General features: G+C 38.7%; 1 protein-coding gene across 8 annotated transcripts in view; it reads right to left on the bottom strand.

The window, feature by feature from the left end:
- Positions 1-275: 275 nt before the first annotated feature.
- The window catches only part of CLOCK (clock circadian regulator), a 39,112-nt gene continuing 14,925 nt past the window's right edge, over positions 276-24,462 (bottom strand). For 7 of the 8 annotated variants that reach the window (XM_053404217.1, XM_053404220.1, XM_053404221.1 and 4 more), the window contains 19 exons: positions 23,854-23,913; positions 22,035-22,183; positions 21,334-21,425; positions 20,334-20,423; positions 18,936-19,056; positions 17,427-17,540; positions 16,019-16,137; positions 15,127-15,209; positions 14,808-14,914; positions 13,856-14,003; positions 13,525-13,600; positions 12,913-13,054; positions 12,507-12,607; positions 11,333-11,422; positions 10,779-10,937; positions 9,689-9,895; positions 7,655-7,860; positions 6,991-7,345; positions 276-5,791 (listed from right to left, as the gene is read on the bottom strand). In XM_053404217.1, the coding sequence (XP_053260192.1) occupies positions 5,585-5,791; positions 6,991-7,345; positions 7,655-7,860; positions 9,689-9,895; positions 10,779-10,937; positions 11,333-11,422; positions 12,507-12,607; positions 12,913-13,054; positions 13,525-13,600; positions 13,856-14,003; positions 14,808-14,914; positions 15,127-15,209; positions 16,019-16,137; positions 17,427-17,540; positions 18,936-19,056; positions 20,334-20,423; positions 21,334-21,425; positions 22,035-22,183; positions 23,854-23,913 (2,626 nt within the window). In that variant the 3' untranslated portion in view covers positions 276-5,584. Of the gene's footprint in view, positions 5,792-6,990; positions 7,346-7,654; positions 7,861-9,688; positions 9,896-10,778; positions 10,938-11,332; positions 11,423-12,506; positions 12,608-12,912; positions 13,055-13,524; positions 13,601-13,855; positions 14,004-14,807; positions 14,915-15,126; positions 15,210-16,018; positions 16,138-17,426; positions 17,541-18,935; positions 19,057-20,333; positions 20,424-21,333; positions 21,426-22,034; positions 22,184-23,839; positions 23,914-24,462 lie in introns of those variants that run through there. The other variant, XM_053404222.1, reaches the window with a different exon arrangement.

Here is a 24,462-nt window from a genome sequence, read left to right as displayed (position 1 = left end):
ATGGGAGTTGTAGTTCTGCAACATCTTGCGGGTAAAAGATTCCCCACCTTGTACTAGTTCAAAGAGGCTGGCAGGACCAGTGTAGATTCACTGAAAGTACAGAATCACCAAACCCACGGTGTATTTGATGCTTCTTGTACCCCACTCCTGACATCGGTCCTTATTTGGAGCTACTGTTACTGAGGGAAAGTAGCGCCAGATGGAACAATACCAACAAAGTAGCAGCCAAGACATAGAAATGAATTCAAACCAGGACCTTAAGGCTACAAGAAGCAGAAATTTCAAATGTTATATTTATTCAGTTAAAAACTGACACTTGGTAATGGTCACATGAACACTAGGGAACCATATCTACATTTTCCTGAAGTTAGATCATGAAAATTGCACAGGTTGTTCTACATATACAAATCTAATGCCATTTTTTTTAATGCAAAACCAAGACAATGTGAAATCAACACTGAAAAGTATCCAATTAGACAATTTTAAAAATAAATACTCCTTTTAAGAATAAAAAACACTTTCAAAGCAGCTGTATCTTTAAGAACATCCCTCCCCCCTCCCAAAGTCTTCCCTAGTTTTTGATTGTCTACTAGTGCAGCACCTCTCGGTCAGAGCTGGGATCTGTAGATCAGGCAACACAGTATTTTGTTCATACACAGTGTTTTGTTTTGCTTGTGTGTGTTACTGGTAGATACAATATCTTTAAGCAATATAGCCTATCATGCTGCTGGCAACACCCATGCAGATGAAAAAGCATGAAGCATAGCAACACTGACTGTAAAGTACTTGTTTATTAAAAGACAGAGGAATGTAGTGTTAAAAAAATATATATTGACAAATAAACTACCCAGTTTCATAAACAACCAAATTAAATTTTAAAAAATCTTATTTCGACGCTTGCCTCATTTATTTATGAGCCAATCAACATTCATTTTCAGACATCTCTATATACTTCGGTTCATTAAAAAATGTCTCCAACGCTTTTTACTGGTAAGGGGGAGAAAGGAAAGAAAAAGAAAAACTTTTCCTCCCTTTGAAATCCAAGCTGCTCCTGCCAAGCCGCTCTTCCCACTACATACAATGTTTCAGCAAGAAATTTCCAATGGAGACGATTTATGCGTTTGACACACATGCAGACAGCACATGACACCATAACGTTAAAAAAATAAAACCCACACACGAAAAAACCCTGTTCTCTCTAAAAATACAAACTATTCTATAATTGTGACTGAAGCAGTCTACTGAAGGCCACATCTGTAAACCCTCTACACATTTTAATCCTAAGGACCACTTAGAATCATTTTAAAGGCTCTAACAAGCCTCCTGTTGATATCTCTCCGACAATTGTGCAACATTATTTTTTTTAAAAAAACAGCTCTTCAAAGAGCTTAAGTGTGTAGATTTATCTGTTTCCCACAAAACCATCCAGTATCAGATGCCTGCATAAGCTTGTGTTCATAGTCTCAAAGGATCCCCATATTGAGAAACATTTTCCAGCAATGCCTCTTTTTGACAATAGTCTACATTCCGATTCCTTTGGACACCCCCCCATAGTGAACAGTTCCATTGCCTAAAAATAATAAACTGCATTCCGAATGAGGCCCCCGACCCCCCTCAATAAAGTGCTTTCATCTGCACACATCTTTCTACCCTAATTCAATAGGATACTCAAGTATGAAACAAGGGCGACCCACCTTGGAGAGGATAAGAGCATGGCACTTCAGAGAAACAAACAAACAGATTTGACTTGCCGGTCTTTCAAGGTCCAAAAACATAAACACACTTCAGGGCTGCTCTCTTGGCCAGAAGAGTGCAAAGGCCAGTGACAACATTCCTCCCCTTGCTCAAAACAGTTGTTACCCTTTCTATTGGGAACCCCCAGGGGCTTACTGATCATATATGGCCTTAAGCATCTAACTGAATTAGGACGACCAACAGCTTTGTACTTGTTAATCTGGTTGTTGGGTCATTTTTGTTGTCAGTTGGCAGCAGGCAAGCAGCCTGCAGAAGTTTTGTGATACACTGGAGCCCCAGCCCCAGCCAGTAAACTTCTAGGTAAAAGTAATGGAAGGCATATGGAGAGCTCTGACTATAATCTTTTAATATGTGTACAAATATAGTATATATATTAAATATAATATAAAAATATTTATACAATTCCCTCTAGAGACCCATTTTTAAATCGTCTTCCCTCGCCCCTCCCCCAATGCAAGCAACCCTAAACTGCATTTTCTCTTTTTCAGCAGCACTCTGTCATACTTAAGTGCTGGTTATGGTGTGGTTGTGTTAGCGCTATTTCATTAGCGCAACATTCACTTACAAGTCCCCATGCCCACCCACCCTTTCTTCCCAAACAGAGACATTTGGCCACATTGAATTCAAGATAGCAGAGCACTCAGTCCTATAGCAACTACTGGGATTAAGACCAGCCTTGTGAAAGCAGCATTAACACGAGCCATCTCCCCGTTATTTACCATATTTTTCGCTCTATAAGATGCACCAGACCACAAGACGCACCTAGTTTTTGGAGGAGGAAAACAAGAAAAAAATTATTCTGAATCTCAGAAGCCAGAACAGCAAGAGGGATCACTGCGCAGTGAAAGCAGCAATCCCTCTTGCTGTTCTGGCTTCTGGGACAGCTTCGCAGCCTGCATTCGCTCCATAAGACGCACACACATTTCCCCTTACTTTATAGGAGGGAAAAAGTGAGTCTTATAGAGCAAAAAATACGGTAAGTGGGAAATGATATCGAACATTTCTGAGTAACCAGCAACACCAGAGAAAAAGCATCGCGGCTGATAGAAATCCTTCCCCTTGAGGTTTTTGTTTCTGGCCTCTTTCAGTTAAGACTGCCCAAGGTGTGGTCGTTAAGTCCTGTTTCTTAAAACTTTAGCCATCGTTTTCTAGTTTCTCGGCGTTTCTCCACTATCTAACTTTCACAGCAACCTCCTGGAAGTCTCATTACAGAAACCTCACGTCTACCACAAGCGGCAATTCCCCCCCAAGGAACAGTCAAAAGGAGGTTGGTATCAAATAAAAAAGTCCAGTGATTATGCTCTGCACTCCCAGTAACTCCATATACAAAAGCCTTGCTGTCCTGTCCTGTGAGCACAATGAAAGCTCCCCTGATTTTCTCATTCAGTGCTATTATTGTTGTTTCTGTTGTAAATAGCTTAAAGCCCAAGAGGATGCCTATTCACTAAAACAATGCCATTAAAGCATGGACCTTTGATCAACACAGCCTAATTTGGAATTACAAGCAGCATTGGTATGGCAAGACAAAAGCTATCTGCAATTAAGTTAATGCGACTACTTTCCCACAATGTGCATTTCTTTGAGACTAGTTTAGGGCATGCCATAAAGTCCCTTTAAAGAATATAGCTAGGAGATTTCCTAGACAAGTGACCTACTGGTTTCCAGTTGCTGCCAAGAGGGAACAGAAACTAGTCCAATTCTTTGGTTCTTTGTTTCTTAAAACTTTGACTCCTGTTATTATGGTTCTAGTGTTAGACTACTGATTGTGGTGTGTCACGGGAGGATCATGCAAGACTATGGCAATGAAAACGACTCTTTAAGAGTTAGTCTCAAAGATAAAATTCTGCTATCATTTGCTACTATGGTGTTGGCTTTGCTAACCCAGCATTACATTCTTAGCATCTCGCCATACTTTGGTTACATTAATAAAGCTCCTCTATAATACTCCATCTTTCTTGACTCTGATATTCCTTCATTACAATCAGATTCTTCTTCTTTGAACTAATCAATCTATCTTTGTATTAAAACATATTTTGCTCTGCAGATGTGGATTTTAAATCTAGTACCATAAAATCTACTCAGTGTTTACTTTTAAAACTGTACAGAATTTCAGTTGAATCTTTTTATTAACTTTATTAAGTGAACTTGCCATCTGAAGTCTTAGTGCATCAATATCCCTTTTGGAAGCTGGGGCCCTCATGATCTTTAATCTATTTTCCCATTAAATTTCAGTAAATTTGAATTTGAGCCACCTTACAAAGTGATTATACTTGATTACTATGCAATTCTGTTTTGCTATCATTTAAAAGAACTTAATTTCTTGGTAAACGAATACTTCAAAAGTAAGTCATTACATGATGTATGGTTAAAAAGGGGTGTGCCAAAAATTCAGAACTTCATACCCCAATTTGTATTATTCTCTCTCTCTATATATATATACAAATACAGTGGAGAAACAGCTATGAAGGATGCTTTGTTAACAATGTACTAAGACTTCAAAAATGGTCACAAATTCCATATAATGTAATTAGAGATGTTTAACACTATCACCTGAATCAAAATCAAGGCACTATGGGGTTTTTTTGTTTTTGTTTTTTCAAATGACCCTGAATCATTTCTGATTAAATGAAGGTCAAAATGTTCAAAGAAGAATAAAAAGATTCCAACAAATTCTGAGAAGTTGTATTTCTCACCACAGAGGTTAAAAAGTGCCTACAATTATTAAATTCAAATATATTTTTCTGTGCAAATTACTCCTATATTTGAGACATTCTTGAAAATTACTTTCATATTTTTAAACCTTATTTTTTTTTACATAAATATTTCCAACTATGTATTATATCAAAAGATAGCTTTGGGGGAGTAAAATTCCAAACCATCCACAATAGAGCAGTGCAAATTCCTATTTTTTCCCCAAAGAAAAAAATTTGAGTATTTATGAAATGACAAATGATATATATGAATCTTAATGCCTTGAACCCCCCACAAGTTCAAAGAGTTTCATCAATAATTTAACTGCAAAACTTCCACAAACCAGCACACTATATTACCTCATTGAACTAACTCCGACAATCACACATAAAGCACAAACAGAAGACTTGTGCCCACAATACAGGTGAGAATAAATGATGGAGCATGATGTAGAAGACAAACAAGTATAAACGGATGAAAATAGTAATCTGAGCATTGTGTGAAAATGTAGGGGGGAAACATATTCAAAACAGTTTCATGCATCATATAAAATATTCTGCTCTCTCACCTTGTATCCAGACATATACATAGTATTTTACAGTATCTGTACAATGAAGACTGATTCCACACAATATTTTGAAAATATTTACTGTCCCAAAATGTGAAAAAATTAACTTCCTTTTGGAGCATAATTGCAGGCAAACAATTTAAAAAAAAAAACCAACTGCTGTCATGACAGCATGTCCATTGTAACACTTAATCTGAGAAAATTGCTAAAAACATCAAGATATTTAAGTGCCCTATTTAGTCCACTGAACATTTTGAGACTTGATCTGGACAAGTTAACTGATGGCAGTGCATGCCTTTGAAGGAAAAACAAAACACAGAAACCAGAGTAACTAGGTTCCTCTCAAAGGTAGCCATGTCCCTGTCCCCATCATCTTTTTTGCAGATTTATACCTAATATACCTCCAACAGCATTTTGCTTTGTTTTCCTCAGCACACACATTCCAAGCGGTTAGAAAAATATTCAATACTGCACTTCACAAAGTCTGTAGGCTTCTTTCTCTAACACCAGGGCAACTGTTAACGGAGCAGCTACTCCTCTGCATTGCTCCTGGAAGCAAGAGCCTCCATGCTACCGCGGCTGAATTTTGGAAACCTCTGTCATGCTGTCAGTTCTGTGTCGTGAAATTTGTTGCTGTTGGTGCTGCTGCTGCTGCTGCTGCTGCTGTTGCGACTGATGTTGCTGGTGGTGTGACTGGGTAAAAGTGCTTTGTTGTAGTGGAAAAGCAGCAGAGAGAATAAGCTGAGTTGACTGATTTCCATGAAGCAACCTGGAGGTCTAAATACACAAATAAGAGAGTTAAGGCACCTCTTTCATGAGAGTAACTGGTACACTGTACAGTCGTACCTCGGAAGTCAAACGGAATCTGTTCCAGAAGTCCATTCAAGTTCCAAAACGTTCAGAAACCAAGGCGCAGCTTCCAATTGGCTGCTCCTGCAGCCAATCAGAAGTTGTGGAACCCGCAGTGGACGTTCAGGTTCCAAAAGAACATTTGCAAACCGGAACACTCACTTCCGGATTTGTGGCATTCGGGAGCCAAAACGTTTGAGAACTAAGTTGTTTGAAAACCAAGGTACGACTGTACTGTGTTATTTGACAGGGGTCTTTACTGTTCTTATGATGACATTCTTCTGTCCACAGAGAAAAAGAACGGTGAACATACAAGCAGTTTGGTCCTATTTCCCACTTATTCCCTCTCAACATCCTTGATTTCCATCACTCAATACAGACTGCTTTTAACACACACACACAAATTTAAAGACAGGCAAACAGAAAAATAATCTGGTTTATTGTTTTGTGCAAATGTGGCCATTGGCTTCCCACTCCTACCATTGGCACTTAAAACAGCTGACATCCAGACCATGCCACAAACTGGTTTTAAAATCTCCCCTCCCTCAGCTGAAAGACAATACTATAGTTTTTTCACTATAACATTATTTGTGCCTTTTCTTTTTGATCCCATAGATAGACAGACAGACAAACTTCTCCTTGGTTCTTGCCAACCAAGACCATCTGGTATGCAGACATAAAGTTCTCTTGTATACCTGGCACAAGCTATGAAGTAAATATAGCCTTCCAAACAAACAGCTCTTACCATAAATGATGCATGGGAAGTTTGAAGGACTTTCAAAGGAGGCATTTCCATTTGATTCCGTTTTTTGAAGCAAGCCATGTGGGAAAACTTTTTTGAGTGCAATGCACCTATTTCCTCTTCTCCCCTACCCTTACCTGAATTCAGGATACCCGCCCCCCTTTCAGGCCTGACTTAAAAACCCACATTTTCTAGGACAGAGGCTGGCATTTTTTACAATAATATTACCTTCCCTGCACTGCTGCAGGGAATTTTGTGTTTACCAAAAGCCAAACATGTATAGCATCAACTATCTACAGAAGAACACCTTTCAGTATAGGTTCATTAAGTTGCATTGTCCTATACAGCCAGCTCGTCGAACGTATGAATGAACATGTGGCTTTACCTGCAAGAACTGTTGTGGGTGCTGGGTCAGCGGAGTTTGAGCAGGTTGCTGAACTGCAGTGAGTTGCTGCTGCTGCTGCTGCTGCTGCTGCTGCTGCTGCTGTTGTTGCTGCTGCTGTTGCTGTTGCTGCTGCTGCTGCTGCTGCTGTTGTTGTTGCTGCTGCTGCTGCTCCTGCTGCTGCTGCTGCTGCTGCTGCTGTGTTATTGATAACGTCTGTGGCTGCTGCTGTTGTGCAGCAAAAGTGGGATAAGCAGTCACCACCTGTCCCATAAACATAGTACTTGGTACCATAACTGCTCCGCAAGCTACAGGGGCAGTGACTAACTTTGTTACAAGCTGCTGTCCCTGCGGAAATCTGTGAAAGAAAAGAAAGATCTGTTGTCTGTCTCAGGTAGTCTTAACCAACATCCCACAAATTAGCTTGATGGGTGCTTTCTGTACTTTCAATCTCATTTAAGACCTGACAGCAACCCAAGAGTCCCTCTAGTCCAGCATCCTCTCTCCATCAGTGCCCAGACTAATTTTATTTGCTTAACAGCTTTATGGGCAACACATCAAGTGTGGAGTAGCCTGAAGGAAGGCATGGCTGGCTGGAACACTGAACAGGAGCATTCTATACAGCAGCGTTTTGTAGCAAGCCTCACTTGTCTCTCTTAACACTTACCTGATTTGTCTGTCTTGGGTAAATGTGGTAATAGCAGCATTCTGGTTATTACTTGGTGGCAAATTAGAAGGGATCTGGACCATGTTCCCTGTAGCCGGCTGGGAAATCACCATAGTGTTATACAAGGGGGCTGACAGTGTGCTCTGAGATGGCGTAGAAAGAGAAGTCTGCTGACTGTGCCCACTGAGAATATTTTGTTGATTATGCTGCACAAAGAAAATAGGTTGTCAATGTGATTATTTAGCATGACGGAACAGAATTAAGGCAACCCCACCAAACGGCAAGGAACTACAGATTGCTGAGCAGCCTGTTTTTGGTTTTTTTTAATGGTTCTGCTAATTGTATGTCATCTATTTTGGGGGGCATTTTGTAGTGGTGTGTTATCTATATTATATTAGCTCTCTAGAAAACACAAGCCTTGTATTTGAAATCACCGACCATAAATGAGCTGTGGCCTGTGAAGGTGCAGGGGCCAGAAAAAGGTGAAACCACACCCTGCTCAAATATCTCCTTACTCTCAATTGAGACAACCAAAGGAAGTTTTTATTAAGGAGTGAGGGGTCACCATAAGGAATTCTTTCTGGGAAAGAGGGTTTGAGTTTGTTCAAAGGATGCAACGAGAGAACTAGAAATCATCCACTCTCTCCGCAAAGGCTGTAATGATTCACCTTCCTGACTGGAAACTAAAGGTGCCAATGTTAAAGTGGAAGACGTTTTCCTTTTTTAAATTGGAGAATATGTTTTTAAAAATAATTTAATGATATTCTAGGTAGTTTGAAATTTCACAAAAGATATATCTTACGGTATGTAATGACTGAATGGCCTTCCTTTCAATGTAGTAATTGCAATGCATGGGGTATTTTGAAATCATCCCGTTTGTCTTCTTTTAAAAGCAGGCATGCCAAACCCTTTTCAGCCCAAGGGCGGCACTGGTCTTGCCAGTAGATGCCAGTGGTGGGTGTGGTCGAAGTGTGTGCCCGTGCCACCCAACGCCCGCTGTCTCTTAAACACAGGCAGGCAGCCAATCAGGTGCGCGTACACACACAGGAAGTCAAATGGGTAGACATACACGCACACAGATGTGCATGCACAGACAAGACAAAGGAATCTTAAATGCATGGTTTGAAGTGAAAAAGATAGCCCACAATTATCAAAATCAGGATGCGAGCTGTCAGTTACGTGGTTCACTTTGTTTCAGACTAATTATTATGCTAGGGAAGCTTACCATTGACAAACTTGATATGGAATTTACAACTGAACACACTTTAGACAAGGAACAGTTCCAATTAGAATTTGTTTAAAGGCCATGATTAATAGAGTGGATGGTTAAAGTAATTAATGCTTCAGCCATTTCTGAAAAATCAGGTCTCCCGATATTTTGGTTGTGGCTATTGTTACAGCTGAAATATCTTCCTGAATTGCTGTCTATAGAGGCAGAAACAGCCTCCCAAAAAGAGAAAAAATAGGAGCTGGGGAGCAACACCTCTTCCTCCTGGTGCAACTTATTTTTACACCCACTAGATGGCACTATGCGCAACAAAAGTAAATGTTGACTTGTCTATTAATCCTTGCACCATGGCAACAGCTCCGCAAATTCTGTTTGCCCTTGAACATTCATTTCCTTCCTATCTTCCTTTGTGCAATGACAAATTGTTCACTTCTGAATGGCCAAAAAATTGATCCATCAATAATCTGAATTCTCTAGCTTCCTGGATTGTCACAGTCTAGCTTCCTAGTCCAGTCACGTCTTGCTTTTTTCCTATATTAAACAAAGTGTGGGGCAGGTGTTTTTTTTTTGCAACAACCCACTCAATCCACCAATATACTTCCTAAAGTTGGCTTTGACATATGAGTCACACTTTCCTGACTCTAAGCCCTTCCCTACCCTCAAAGGCTAGGCTAGTAGAAGTGAGTGCTTGAAGAATAAATAACATCTACCAAAGGAACACTCTCTCATAGCAACATAAAGATACAAAGGCTGCATTTAAGAAACAATGGCACATAACTAAATATTATCTTCAAGTGTGGCATTACCTGTTGGGTAGTACTTTGCAAAGGCTGTTGCTGTATCATGTGTTGAGCACCAATATGCCCAGTGTTCATGCCACCTTGGATTTGATTAGTTTGAACAACTTGACCTTGCATATTTATTGGTGTAATCTGCTGAATATTTGATGGGTTTCCAGGAGTCAGCTGAACAGAACCAAAGTTTAATCCAGGAGTTGACTGCTGCAAGAACATCTTTCAGAAGAAAAAGAATACATGCCAGTGCTTAAAATATTAGTGAGCATTCAGAACACATAAACCATTGTTTGTTTAAAGGTCAATGAATTCCCTATCTTAGAGGTGAAAATTATATACACTATCATTTTGTCTAATAATAGTGTTCTAATGGGCATATGAGGCTTAGACTGAATTCTATACTCACTTACCTGGGAGTAATAAAATTGAATTCAGCAAGTCTTATTTCTGAGTAAGCATGCATAAGATTATACTGTTAATCTGGTAAAGGGGAAAACCCTACCTACAACTAAACTACTGTAACCTGTATTTGTATTTTATTTTACTAGGGACAGAACTTGCAGTTATATCACATGGCCCTTATTAGTAACTGATATGAACATCTAGGATTCCAGTGAAATGGTTGATCAAATTAAGTTTTATAACATTAAAGATATGCTTTTTCAGGAAATATTTTATCTATAGAACCAACTAATCAAAATATACTCATTGTATTTTCTTAATGTTGTAAGCTCCTTTAAGAACTTCAGACGAAATGCAAAGTACAAATCTCCTGAACTTAATAATGAAGTAATAATGGTATCTGAAGAAGAGTGCACACACACAAAAGCTTATACCAGAACAAACTTAGTTGGTCTACAAGGTGCTACTAGACAACTTTTTATTATAATGAAGGTGTCTTTTATCAAGAATTTTTTATTCCAGCGTGCAAAACATCAGTGTTAATCTGTACATCACACATACAAATACACACACACACACACACACACACACAGAGAGAGAGAGAGAGAGAGAGAGAGAGAGAGAGAGAGAGAGAGAGAGAGATTGAGATTTTAAGTGTAGAATCACTAGCTATGTCAGTATCTGATCAGCTTTAACCAACCTGAAGTCCTTGCCCATGGACCATTTGGAGTTGTTCCTGAATCTTACGCAGTTCTTCTTGTTGCCGATGAATGTTTGCTTCTATCATTCGTGTTCTTTGCTCCAATTGGTCCTTTAAGTGCTGCATAGCTCCTAACTGAGCAGAAAACTGAAGCATAGGCTACAAAGCAACATTGAAGAAAAACACAAGAAAGATTTGAATCAGTAGCAAACATACCATAGGAAAAGTAATTAACCACTACAAAAAATTCTATCAACTCTGTGAGTATGGAAGTAATTATCTGTATTTAGCTTAAAGTCATAAATTGACTTTTTTAAAAAAAATACTGAGGATGCTGACCAATTTAGAAAAATCTTAGACAAAGAGAAAACAGGACCTGCAGAACCAAAAGTCAGGTAATGGGACCTGCTAATAGCAGGGGACATTACTTCCAACGCACCCAAATTCAAAAACTGAATTCTAGATCAAACGAAGATCCATTAAAGGATCAAAATGCAATTACTTGCTTTAATACAAATTAACTGCTTTAATACACATTCAGATTTAATTAGTACCTGAGACATGCCTTGCTGAATCTGTAAAGATGCAGGCTGGGACATCATTGGCTGCGCTAAAGGTTGTCCAATAGATTGTGAATTTAAAGACTAGGATTTAAAAAGAAATATACATACCATAATTATCAAATCAAATATGTATTTTGGAGGCAAATAGAATAGAGGAGGAGGTTTTAAAATGACAAGCCCAAATGTAATCTTCCTTTCTTTCCTAACTACCTGAGAAGAAACGGGACAGCTAAAAAGAGTTTGGACCACCTTAAATCACTTGCTGATTTCCATTTTTAAACTCTGATTTGCCCACATGAACATGCACACGTATAAAAAGCCAAATGCAAGTGTTATGCACCCCAAACAGGTAGACAAAGATTAACAATCTACAGCGGAAGCCTCAGAGAGTTATTCTCTGTTCCAGTGTACCTTCCTCTTCTGTTTTTGTGGAACAAGTAGCCTTCGTAAGCATTTCCAAACGCATCCACTGAGCTAATGCTTACATTTTATACCAAAGGCATGAAACACAGCAGTACTTTAAAAGGACACAAATTTTACAAACACATAGTGGGACGTATCCAAAGCAGCAGCTCTGATGACACAAGAGAGTTCTGTGTATGCAGCAGAGTTTCCTCTTCCCCTTCAGGACCCCCTGGCACCCTTAAAATCAGTTCCGGAGGGATGGAGGACCTTCTGAAGCATATTTGTGGGGCACACAAGAATGAGAGGAAATGGGTGTTCTGTTGATACAGTGGAATGACACTGGTGCATTACTGAATACAATCCATAATACCTAACCTCTAGAGCAGATTTTGGGGGTAAACTGGAGATGAAGGGGAAGACTGTTCTGCTCATGCAGAAGCACCAGTGGACCCCACACTATTTGAAAGCTAATTTCTATGCAGATTCATAGTAAAATTCTCCATTGTTTTTAAAAAGCCAGATGACACTTTATGAAAAGCTCTCAGTTGACTGCTTGAGAGCAGAACTGCGCACATGGTGGACACATTCAGGATAGTGACATTCTCAAGCAGTCAACTGAAAGCTTTAAAAAGGATGTTTCCAAACTAGGTGACTAACTGAAAGCATTTATTTATTGTATTGTTTGTATTTTAAGCAAAAAAACTCTAACATTCACAAGCCTTAACAGATAAATATGAGTTGCTATTTTCTAAAGTATTACCTGATTACCAAGCGATGCCCTCCTTTGTGCAGACTTTTCAAGACTGGATAAATTTTGCCTTGGAGGAGTGCTAGTATCCATTGTCATCTTCGTTGGCGTTGCTGATGTCCCAGCAAATATAAAATTGAAGAGGGATACTTTTATTCATCATCACCATTCTGAGTTTGCCCAGATATACTTAGGCAAGTTCATCACAATAAAATGATAGCACTGCATATTCAAAACAGCCTTTATTCCAATTGGTTAGGTAAAAATTGAGATTTATTCCACACCAGATTAATAACTCTCTCTGTAGAACTGATAATATCCTCAGGCTACAATTATCACGAACAGCATTCATTTTAAAGTCACAAGGCCCCAAAGTCAATAACCTTCTATAGAACAGGTTTTGATTTTGTGCACTCACAAGAAGGGTCTGAAACTGCAGTGTGAGAAGATTTCCTTGAACTCCTGGAGGCAGAAGAAGGTGTAGGGCTGTGATCAAATCTCTCCAAAGCTTCTTTGAGGCTTACTGTGCTTATATGATTCTCAGAACCAGAGTCTTGACTCTAAAACAATAAAAATGTTTTGGCTGGTTCATCACACACAAAATAATTAGCAATATAATTAGCAGAAACTAACTGTATCTCACCAAATATTCAAACATGGGGCTTTCACAATGAAAGCAAATTTTTTATACATGTGCTTCACCTTCCCTTAACTTATCCCTGCTCTGTTTGACATCTTAACAGTCCATTTTCCATCTTACTTCTCCTTATGATCAGTGTTTGCTTGTCTTTCACCACTCTGACAACCCAAAAGGGAAACAAAAAATCCAAACCAAACTGTGCAAGAGCAGTTTTGAACACCTTATCGCTAGGTAATTTACATGAAAGAATGACTAGCTCTGGGTGGGTGGATTATTAACACCTGCTGAAGTGCAGGCACTGCAAACCCTACAAGCCAATTTTTTAAGTATTATTTTTTTAAAGCTATAGCAATGAACAGAACCAATATAAGATGATGGTGGAAAACTTACTTTATCTGCAGCTATTTCTGGTAGAGACTCTTCAATACCAAGTTCACGCCGCCTTTCTGCTCGAACCTCTGCATAACTACCGACAAATAACCCAACATATCAGGATATTAGTATGTCCGTTCATCTTAACAGAATGGTAGCAAACATTTTATATACATTATTTAAATGCATTTGAAAAATAACATGGATGCATTAATGCATTGATATGGTTTTACATGTGATTAACTCAGAAGACTCTGATGACTTCTTAGTCAGCTGGGAGAAGTACTAAAATATAGCTGAAAAATCTGTTGCAAAAAACTGTAATAAAAATTATGCAGAATTCTATTACCTTACTACTGTGTGTGTACATACGATGAACTCTGGTCTAGAATTCCACTGATGGTAAGTGATATAGTAATGAGTCTGCAACCAAATCCACTGTTGACCCTTTGTGAGGAATCTGTAATAGCAGGATTTCCCTTTTCCATATTGCATTACTAAAAACAATGTTAAAAAAAGGTTCTGATTCAGAAAATGCCACTTCCTGAATGTGCATTTAAACAGTTTACACCACTTCTTTAAACCAACACAAAACTTTCTTCATTTGATTCTAATATCCCAAATTTAAAAATAATTTAAGGAGAGAATGGAAAGCAACCCGAGAACTACTATGAATGCTTCCAGAATGGTAGCTCCTGATGTCACCAATCATTATTCTTATCTATTAGTTACATGCACAGCTGAAATTGATTTTCCACACTTCAGATAGCGCAATGTTCCATCCACACTAGTGGGCAAAACCTAGCCTAGTAAACAGGGAAGCTATAATTCTGAGTGTGCAATTTATTATTATTATTAAGCAATTATTTAAATTGCGCTTAAGTGCTATTTTTGTTTAAGCACTATTTTGTGATTAAAAACTTTTTTTGAACATAAATTTACAAGTATTTTAGCCCTAGTTAAAAGATTTTCAAATATAGATACAGTGGTACCTCGGTTCTTGAACGTAATCCGTTCCGGAAGACCGCTCGATTTTCGAAATGTTCAAAAACCAAGGCGCAAAGTGCAGTCTGCAAATTGCACTGAGAAAACGGAAAAACACGTAGCGGAAGCTGTTCAACTTCTGAGGCGCGTTCAAAACCAGAAGCATTTACTTCCGGTTTTCGGCGTTCGGGTTCTGAAACGTTCGTCAATGGAGATATTCGGGAACAGAGGTACCACTGTAACTAGTTTGTATACATCACCAAAAGTTACCAATTCTATATTAGTATGGTTTACATAAAATTATGACATTTACTTACAGTGTTCATGACATTTTGCCAGGTTTTCTAGGTCATCAACATGATAATAATCATAGCCTGATGTCCCCAACACTTCAAATGGTAAATAACCTATTATTGGTGGTGCCCTGGATAATGACATAAGAGTCGTTATTTTATTTCTCAGAATAGAACAAAAATTAGTCACACTTTTTAAGCTGAAAATTGTGCTTATAATTACATAAAAACGTATTCAGTAAAAAGTAAAATTCATTTCTTGCTATAAACAGCCAATGAGGATTAGTGACCACTAACGGTAACAGAGTGCTACCGCTTAGTACTACATTGTAAGAAATGGCACCTGTGATCCAAGAAAAGGAACTTCCATTCTAAGCTATGTCTAGAGGTGAACTCTTCATTGGGTTCTTCAACAGTGCTCATTTCCTAAAAAATAAAAAAACGTAAGTCTCTCAGAACTGCTCTACTCTAATGTAAAACTCTCATGAAATCCAGGCTTCCAAACATACATATAAATCGACGTGAATGTAACATGCAAAATATTTCTTATTTTGCTGTTTCACTGCTGCTTGGAAGAGGAGTAATTCAAGCAACTTGCCACTACAGACCAACCCGTACTATGCTTATTTTACCAGTGTGAGAATGGCAAGTTCAGCATTCTGTGCAAGGAACCACCAGAGGAACCATCATCCTCAGAACTCCCCTACTTCTTTTTGACATCTGGGAATTGAGACGGAAGGCAGTTGTGCTTTCTATTTTTTACTAGCAATTCACATGGTATACAGCCTTCCTAAAAGAGGAAGTTCTTTATAATGAAGCCTTCAGCAAATCTAAATTTGCACCACAGAAGGACACGTTTCAAAATTCCTGTAGGAAAGGCACTGAACATCAGCTACGGCAATGTGGAGAACTTGATTGAGTCTTCCTAGTACTGCAGACAGGTTGTTAACTAACAGCCCAAATCATCCTCTGGGGATGCATGCTTGAGCCTGATCCAACATATGTGCAGTATAGTTACAGAAGCTGGCTATAGACCTTTTTTTTTTAACAGCACAAGACCCAATCTAGGAGGCAATTCATACAAGAACACCTGCATCCTGGAGCAGATTACCTTTCCTGGATTGGAGTATGGTTACTTAAATGATTGTTCATTAAACAATAAATGTTTTGATTAAGAAAAATACAAAAGAAAAGCAAATATCATAGATTTTGAAGAGATGACAATCTAAACATACCTTGATAAACTGAGGTGTAGCTAACCTGACTGTAGCTACAAAACAAACTCTGTCTTCATAAGAAGGCCTATGTGATCGCTGAATGGTTCCTTCATAACCATTATGCGCAGAGTTAGACACTACGGACAGGAGGAAGAGAACAAAATTACTACTATTTCTAAGAATGACTTATAAAATCAAACATATAATTAATGATCCTATGAAACAAAGTGTTTAAAAATCACCTGGGAGAAAAAAAAATTAAACTACATTCTTAAAATATTTCATTTAATAACATTAATACTGCCTAAGCTGATATAAAAAGAAAGTAAAAATCACTCAACCTGTTTCACTTATCTCAAAGTTTTTATATCCTGTCCTTCCTTCAGATCAAAGTGATTTTTTAAAAAGACTACATACAGTCACACAGAAGCAAAGTCCTCAAAGCCTGAACTATAAGGGGAAGGGGCATAACACTGCACTCTGCTAAACAGAACAAAAACCCTTGAAATAGCAGCAAATAAATTCAAAATAGAATGAGGGGCTACTAACAATTACTGGAAATAAATTGAAAAGCACGAGTAATCCAACAGAATGAAAGCGCTAAAGATGTAAGTTGGACAATAGGAAAAAAGCAGGAAAGGGAAGGACACCTCCGAAGTCTAACAGAAGTCTTTCTGGTGTTTGCTGCACTGCAGAACAGAACTTGCAAAAGAGCAAGAAACAACACAGAGAAAATGTATATATTATATTATTCAGCAACATCCCTCCCCTCAAATACTGGGATTGAAGAGTGCTGACAAAATAATTCCTCTGATTAAAAACTGACAGTTCTGAACAAGCTTTCCCTCCATCCTGGTCCAAGAGTTTTCCTTAAAATACAGATATCAATTAGCCCCTCTCCTCCCCTCTGCTGTCTTCCTTATATGGCGAGCTTAGAGACAATAGTTTCACTTTCTGCAGACAGTTTGCAGCTTTTTTAAGCATCTGAATCACTGAGGTGTCATTAGGCACTTGGGGAATTCTGCTTTGACTTGGGTGTCACATGCAGATCACACTTTGCCCAAAGCAGCCAAGAATCTCTCCAAGGCTTGAGATTCAGGACTCACTAGAGCAGGCATCCCCAAACTCGGTCCTCCAGCTGTTTTGGGAATACAATTCCCATCATCCCTAGCTAACAGGACCAGTGGTCAGGGATGATGGGAATTGTAGTCCCAAAACAGCTGGAGGGCCGAGTTTGGGGGTGCCTGCACTAGAAGTTGCTACACTTCCCTAGTTTCTGTCGACAGACATGCTGTAAATTTACACTTAAATGTAATCCAGTGCCTGTTTCCTTAAAAAAAGGAGGTACATTCTTTTTCCTATTTCTTGTAACGTTTCACATGTTAGTTGTAATCTAAAACACTTTTAAAAAAATACTGTAACTTACTGTTACTCAATGACTTGAAGTTTCCTATAAATTTTACATATTCATATGTAGGTGGCTCTTTGGGGTCTATTGTCCCTCGGAGCATATGGCAACAGAACTCTTGTTGGTTTTTTGCTAGAAGAACAAAACACACATAATGGAATATCAAAATGAACATCAAAACCTTACAAGCTGATATTCTTGAGTAAAATGTGCAAAACAATGGAAGAAGCTATCTTAAACATAGCCTTAACAATGTGCCATCTTACATTCCTTACATGGGAGTAGTTCTTCAGTGCATCCAGCCTTTTCCTGCCCTGCTACCACAATATTTTTCAACTAGGTTTGAATCTAAGATCCTACACATTTAGAATATAATCTTTTACATGTCTACTCAGAAGTAAGGCACATTGAGTTTGTTTGTTTGTTTGTTTGTTTATTTATATCCACCCTCCCTCCCAAAAGAGCCTAAGTGGATTAATCCCAGTTAGGTATATCTAGGGCTGCAGCCTTAAAATATGTATCTACCCTGTGCTGCCCCACTCCCCAAAAGTATTGTGAGCAATATAAAATAAAATTGTGGATAATGATCATCACACCATGGTTTAACAAACCATGAGTGAGAAACATTTCAGAAAGTAAAGCAAGCTTCTGTCAACATCCCAACTGCAGACAGTCCACAGCCCAGTACTCCTTCGATTTTCAAAGCTCAGAGTTGAGTGTGGCTCTCCAATATTGCATCAGTTACACTGAAGAAGGAAGTATCAGTAAGCCTGTGGGAACTGAAGATTTGCAGATGTGCAAAAAATCTTCAGAAAAACAACTCTAAGAGGGTGAGAGCCCCTCCCCCTCAAAAAACCTGAAGGGGGAACCAAGTGGGAGAGAGAATGGCAGAAGGCATGGGACAGTATCATAGATGAGAACATGGGTGGACATTGGAACACTGACCGCATGCATTCTACAATGCGGTGTTCAGTTACCATTTACATTCATTTTATATATTGACAGAGATTTCTGCATACATTTCTGCAGACATTTCTGAGATCATGGTTCTCCAAGAAGTATTTTTGTCCAGGTTTGTTAATTGTCTTACTTTAAATGTTGTGAGGATCCTATGCCCTTTTAAAATGTGTTTTTTTGGGGGGTGGGGGGTTGTTGGGTTGTTGTTTTTATTTTGATTATGTATTTTGTAGTTTTATATTTTGATTTTATTCTGTGAACCGCCCTGAGACCTCTGAGTATAGGGCGGTACATAAATTAAATAAATAATTATAATAATAAAACTGCTAAAATGCAGCAGTTGCTGGCCACAGTTGAAACAATTCTTGATTCCTTACCTCCTGCATATATAAATATAAATAATATAAATATAATAATAGTGTTAGCCTTTTCATATACCTGGTATGTGAAAAAGATTTCAGGAAACTCTTAGTTTAACAGAATAAATCAGTGATTATATTTTCACTGTATTTTAACATGTTGAAGTGTTCAGGAGTTTCTTCTGAGAGATAATTCAACAGTGCAACTTACATTTTAAATATTCTGGGGTCAACGAATCACTTTCCAACAGATGAGTAGACAGTATTTTATAAACCTCTGAATGCTCCCCCTCCGGGACAAAATTAAATATACTCTGATCCACAAGGTCAGACTAAAAGAGAGAGAGAAATGAAATGAAAATGTAATCTTGTGAAATGTCACTTTTGAATACAAAGTAACTAACACAGCTGTCAGGGAGAAAAATATTATGCTGCTTGTAACACATAATCCTGATTAAGTACATCATTTCCAAATATTTTTACAACAATAAAAAGCTGGATTGCCCTAATTTCAGATGCAGTGAACAAACGTTGCTATAATCCTATCCAAAGTATAAAAGACACTCCCCTGTCTTTTGATAATTGAGGTACATTGCAGTAATGAAGTATATGTTTTAACCTAAGGAAGCAACCTTAGAATGAGGACTGAGCATTCTAAGCAGCCACAGGATATTGAGAATCAATTGCAAAAGGTGGGAAACTGGGGGGGGGGGGAATACCCTGCTTAAGCTTACTACAACTTACAGTATATGGGAAAGGGGTGTAATTAGCTGACAGAAACCCGGAAGAGAAGCAATCCTGTTAGAAAGTGAGGACACCCTGCAATATTCTGATGCTGATCCTACTTGATTTTGTGTGCAATCCAGAGATGTCTTGTGTGGGCAGAAAAGCACTTCTGTCTGTTTGCACAAGACATGAGCAGAGATCAGTTATGGACCCCACTTTAAATGAATGCTTTTACAATATATATACAAACCTCTCATCAAATTCAAGCAGAAAACCAGCAATAGTAAAATCAGCAAAATTATCAGTTGCATTCCAACAGTTTGGACAAAAGGCAAGGTTTTACCATATGCACAGCAATTGTGGGTAAAAACCTCAATGTGCAGGATTGTTCAAGTCCCTTTCCTCCTTAGAGGAAACGAAGTCTGCAACTGTTATAAACCAAATCTACACAATGGTAGACTCAACTGTAACTCTCCATTTCTTAGTGCAAGAATAAAAAAAAATTTTTTAGGGCAAGATAAAAACAAAATGCTTATGCCCTTTGATAAGCGAGAAATAGGCTATACAGAAGGAAGATCGTGCACAGGCATATGTGTGTTATTTTCATATACCACTTACATCAGGGGTCAATGAATGTGCACACTGTGGTACACTGTGATGGCTGTGTGTATATGAGCAGAGAAAAATGTCTGATGCTCCTGATTCACCCACTGAAGTGCCTTATACATGAAACAGGACTAAGGCTGCTTTAATGGAAGAAAAGATGAAGTCTTTAAAAAGATATTATACTATTTGAGCTCCAGAATCTAGAATGGCAAATGGTAAAGTGTCCATCCAGTGACCAGATAAATCTGATATCTTCCTGTAAGCAGCTCGTACTTACTGGCAAGTGTTCAAGTAAGGGGGTTACACTTTCTGATACATATATTATACTTCCATCTGTCATGATTGCTAAGAAAAAACCATCAAGAGCCTGAAATTAAACAGAAGAGACAGTTAAAAGGAGACAAACAGGGCACTGTACAATTTGATTAACATACAAAAAAGAGCCAGGACTAACTTCTTAATTGATCTCAAAATCTTAAACCTCCCTGCACCAGCACCCTGAACAGTGGAACTGAAAACTATCTGACAATCAATTCATGGGTCGCGCTCTCAAACCTGGGGAAATGCACATTATGCTAAGCACATTGTGATGTTGCTCCTCAGCCAAAAGGCTCACAATACTTAAAATACAAAAGAAAATGTTAAAATACCAATTGCAAATTTGATACAAATTGTTTCAAATCAATTCAACACAAAACAGCAGGAGCACAAAACCAAGGCACTAAACTCATTGCTATAAAATGCCCAATGGACAACAATGGTCTTCACCGTCTTTCAGAAGGTGGGAAGAGAACAGGCTAAGCATGTCTCCCAGTGTGGTGTCAAAGTTTAAGTGACACTGTAGAGAAGGCCTGGCTCCACATACCACCCAACATGACTACAGCTACAGATAATGGTGGGATGGAGAGCAAAGACCCTTCTAAGTTTCTAAACAGACAAGCAGTATTACATGGAGGTAGGTAGTCCTCAATTTACTTTGGACCCAAACCATTGAGGAATTAAAGGTCAAAGGCATCCTCAAACTGGGTTTCAAAACAGAGGGTAAATTAAGTTTCAAAGGTACAGAATATTTTAAGCAACTGGTCCCCCAATAACCCCATGCAGCAGCATTCTCCACATGCATCTTTTGAATCTGTTTTGCACATATTTTAACTGAATATTAGGGAAAGTGCATTTTAATTACAATACAAAGCTGAAAATATACCGCACGACATCACAAAGCAATACTTACAATGACAGAATACTCACACATTTTACAATGAAAATAATTAAGTTACCTCTAACATTAACTGAGTGAATTCTTCATTACTAAGGAATGTGGGTTTCCAGTCCTGTCGGATTTCACTGGCATCTGATTGGGCAGTGATCTCTGCAAAAGGAAAGGAAAATTGTGTGCACACTTGTAGTACACACACCCAACTTTGGATGCCAACTTGAACAAAAGGGGGGAGGGAATAGCGCCACAGGTTATTTTCCCCATCCCATTGGAAACTATCATTCATTAACCGCACCAGCCCAGTCATTAAACATGCCTGTTACGAAAACAAAAAAGGTAAGAGAGCAAGTGAGAGAACTGTATTCTTTGCAACATTCTACCTTAATGTACCAAGATGCAGATAGGAAGTCAAAAAGGTTGAGAAAAGAAGCATTTACTCAACATCAGAACTGCATGATGCAGAGCAGCAGCACACAACTAGTTGTGGTGCTGCATTAAACAGGTCAGGGGAAAGCTAAGAGAGTTCCGAGTTGGCAGCGGCTCACATGTGCACACACACTCTTACCGGGTTGCTGGCACCATCACCCTTCAACCTTGCCACCACCCTGTCCCAGCAAATATAGCACCAACACCACCAGGCAGACAGACTAAAACTAGCTGTGAATTAGGGACCATTCCAACTCATATATACTCATATATACTTAAGTATCAAGAATTCAACAAAATTTGTTTCACAAATTTCCTGTGACGTTCCCAAATTACCTTTGTGCTTCTGTAAGAAATCAATGCTCTTCTGCAGTACAGTAGATTTGTCCATCTTCCGAGCATTGCCCGGAAGCATGGATCCCAGTTCTTTGATGAGTACATTAAACTGATCTCTGCGTTTCTTTTCAGACTTGTTTCTTGACACCCTTAAAAAAAGGCATACACACACAATTATGAAAATTCCAGGGGGGAAGTTTTATGCAATTTCTTCGGGGTTAGGAGGCTGTGTCCCATGCTACAGTTCTGTCAGCACAAAGGGCTTCAATCTGCATAACAGAATTTCCCTTTCCTCTCCCATCCCCTCCAGCTCCTGAACACCTGGAGGGCTGGGGGCATGCAAGGGAAGAAGAGGAAATGGAAGCCCTGGAAGAAGTGGATACAACAGAATGTATTGTAAGTTACAGTGTTCAATAAAATATACTCATTTCAAATAAAATGTAAGGAGGAGGAAACATTTGGCAAAACTAGCCGTAGAAATACTTTCAGCAGAATTCTAATCATGCCAACTCAGAAGTTCTATTAAATTCAATGGAACTTACTCCCAAGTAAGCAGGGTTAGGACTGCAACTTTAGTATTCCATTTTGGAGCCCTATACATGGAAACATTAGCGATGTTTTTAAATATCTTTAAACCAAATAATGGAATCCAAATAACTACTTTTGGCAAAAACAAGTGCTTGAGCATGCCCAGTGGAATTTTTTAAAACTCCACTACTCTTCTTCCACTTTCAATAGTTATGCAGCCTTGATAGGCTATTGCTAAAAGAAAAAAAAAGGGGCGGGGGAAGCCCCAAGCCCTTAGCCTGTGAAACAAGTTTTACTGCTGTTTGAATCTAAGCTTTTGTCTTAAGCATATTACAGTAGCTTTTCAAGAGGTCAATTGCCAGTCAAGACACTTGGACTTATTTGGGTGCCTGATAAAATTAAAAGAAAAACTAAAACTTGAAAATTGAACAGTCTTATATCTTTACAGTACATAAATATGTTAATATTTTATTGCAATATTTTAATACTGTCTCCAAGCCAGAAAAACCAAGATCCCCATGCAGTGATCCTTGCACTCAGCAAGAGACTATGTGTTGGTATCTTCTCTTGAACAAACTTTAATTAATCCACTTGGTCACTTGTTAAGAGGGTGGGTGGGGAGAAAAGAGATCCTTTGAATCCATCCTCCCTTCTCTTCCCCATTCCCCATTGTCAGATAAGACAGCTGACCACATGCCTGGCAATGTATGCAAGGACTAAGGGCATTGTGCATACTTTAGGCCACTGGATATAGGGCTTCCTGATATAATCTGTGCAATCTATGCGCTGGTCCAGATGTAATACAAAACCAGAAGTGGCCCTCCAGATGTCATTGAACTACAGTTCTCATCACCAGTCATCATGAGCAATGCTGGCTGAGGCTGATGAGAGATTAAGTTCAATAACAGCTGGAAGGTCACAGGTTCTCTTTCCCTGTTCTAAACTATTTACTTAGTCAAGCCTCAGCAAGTCCAAACAAAGCATTAGTCTCACATGCTCTCCAATTCACTCCGCAATACTCTCTCCTGTGCAGCCAGGAGAATTTTACATTGAGTTTCAAAGAACCTTTGCATTCTATGCAAATCAGGGCTCCTGGCTCACAACAAGGGAAAACCCCATGGTTTGAAGTTGGCTTTACCTAGGCTTGCTGAGGCTCATCTTTATAACACTGAACCATGGTTTAGCATTGTGTGCAAACTGCCCTATACGTAAAGTCCCATTTCAATGCACAGTTTATATACATCCTAACCAGAGGAAAAATGGTTGGTGCTAGCTACCTCAAAAAACATACCTCTTCGCTTTATCCTTGTCATCTTCTTCCACGAGACCATCAAAAATGCTACCATCATCTCTACAAGAAAAAAACAAGTCTCAGAGGGCAGTCACAATGTTAAGAATAGCCTTATATTGATAAGCATGTTCAGTCTGCACATGATAAAATACACTTGATTCGTAATTACTAATTATATCGATCTTAAAAAAATTGGTATTTATAAGATTGGTTTCGATGTGAAGTAAAATAAATTTTGTGAACATTACCTTTTCTACTGTAGCCACAGATACAATTTAGGAAGAAATATTGAAACATCCTCATTGGATCTTTGCAACTGTGCATTACCATTAAATCAAGTCATTCATAGCAAACAGCTAATGAAGTCTGTTATGTTCTAAAGGAGGGGTGGATAACCTTTTTGGTCTAAGGACCACACTGATAGCCACCACTCCAAAGGCTGCATGCCAACAGAGGCTGAGATCAATGTACATTTACATGCATGCACACACATACTGCATACATCCAGACAAGCAGGCAGCCACACAGTCAGGAGCATACAGGTAGGTGCTCGCTCTCTCGCTCTCTCTCTCACACACACACACACACACTCTTTTTCAACAACCAGTA

Source organism: Podarcis raffonei, chromosome 9 (assembly GCF_027172205.1).
Source record: "Podarcis raffonei isolate rPodRaf1 chromosome 9, rPodRaf1.pri, whole genome shotgun sequence".
Taxonomy (NCBI): Eukaryota; Metazoa; Chordata; class Lepidosauria; order Squamata; family Lacertidae; genus Podarcis; species Podarcis raffonei.
This window is presented reverse-complemented; position numbering and strand designations above follow the sequence as displayed.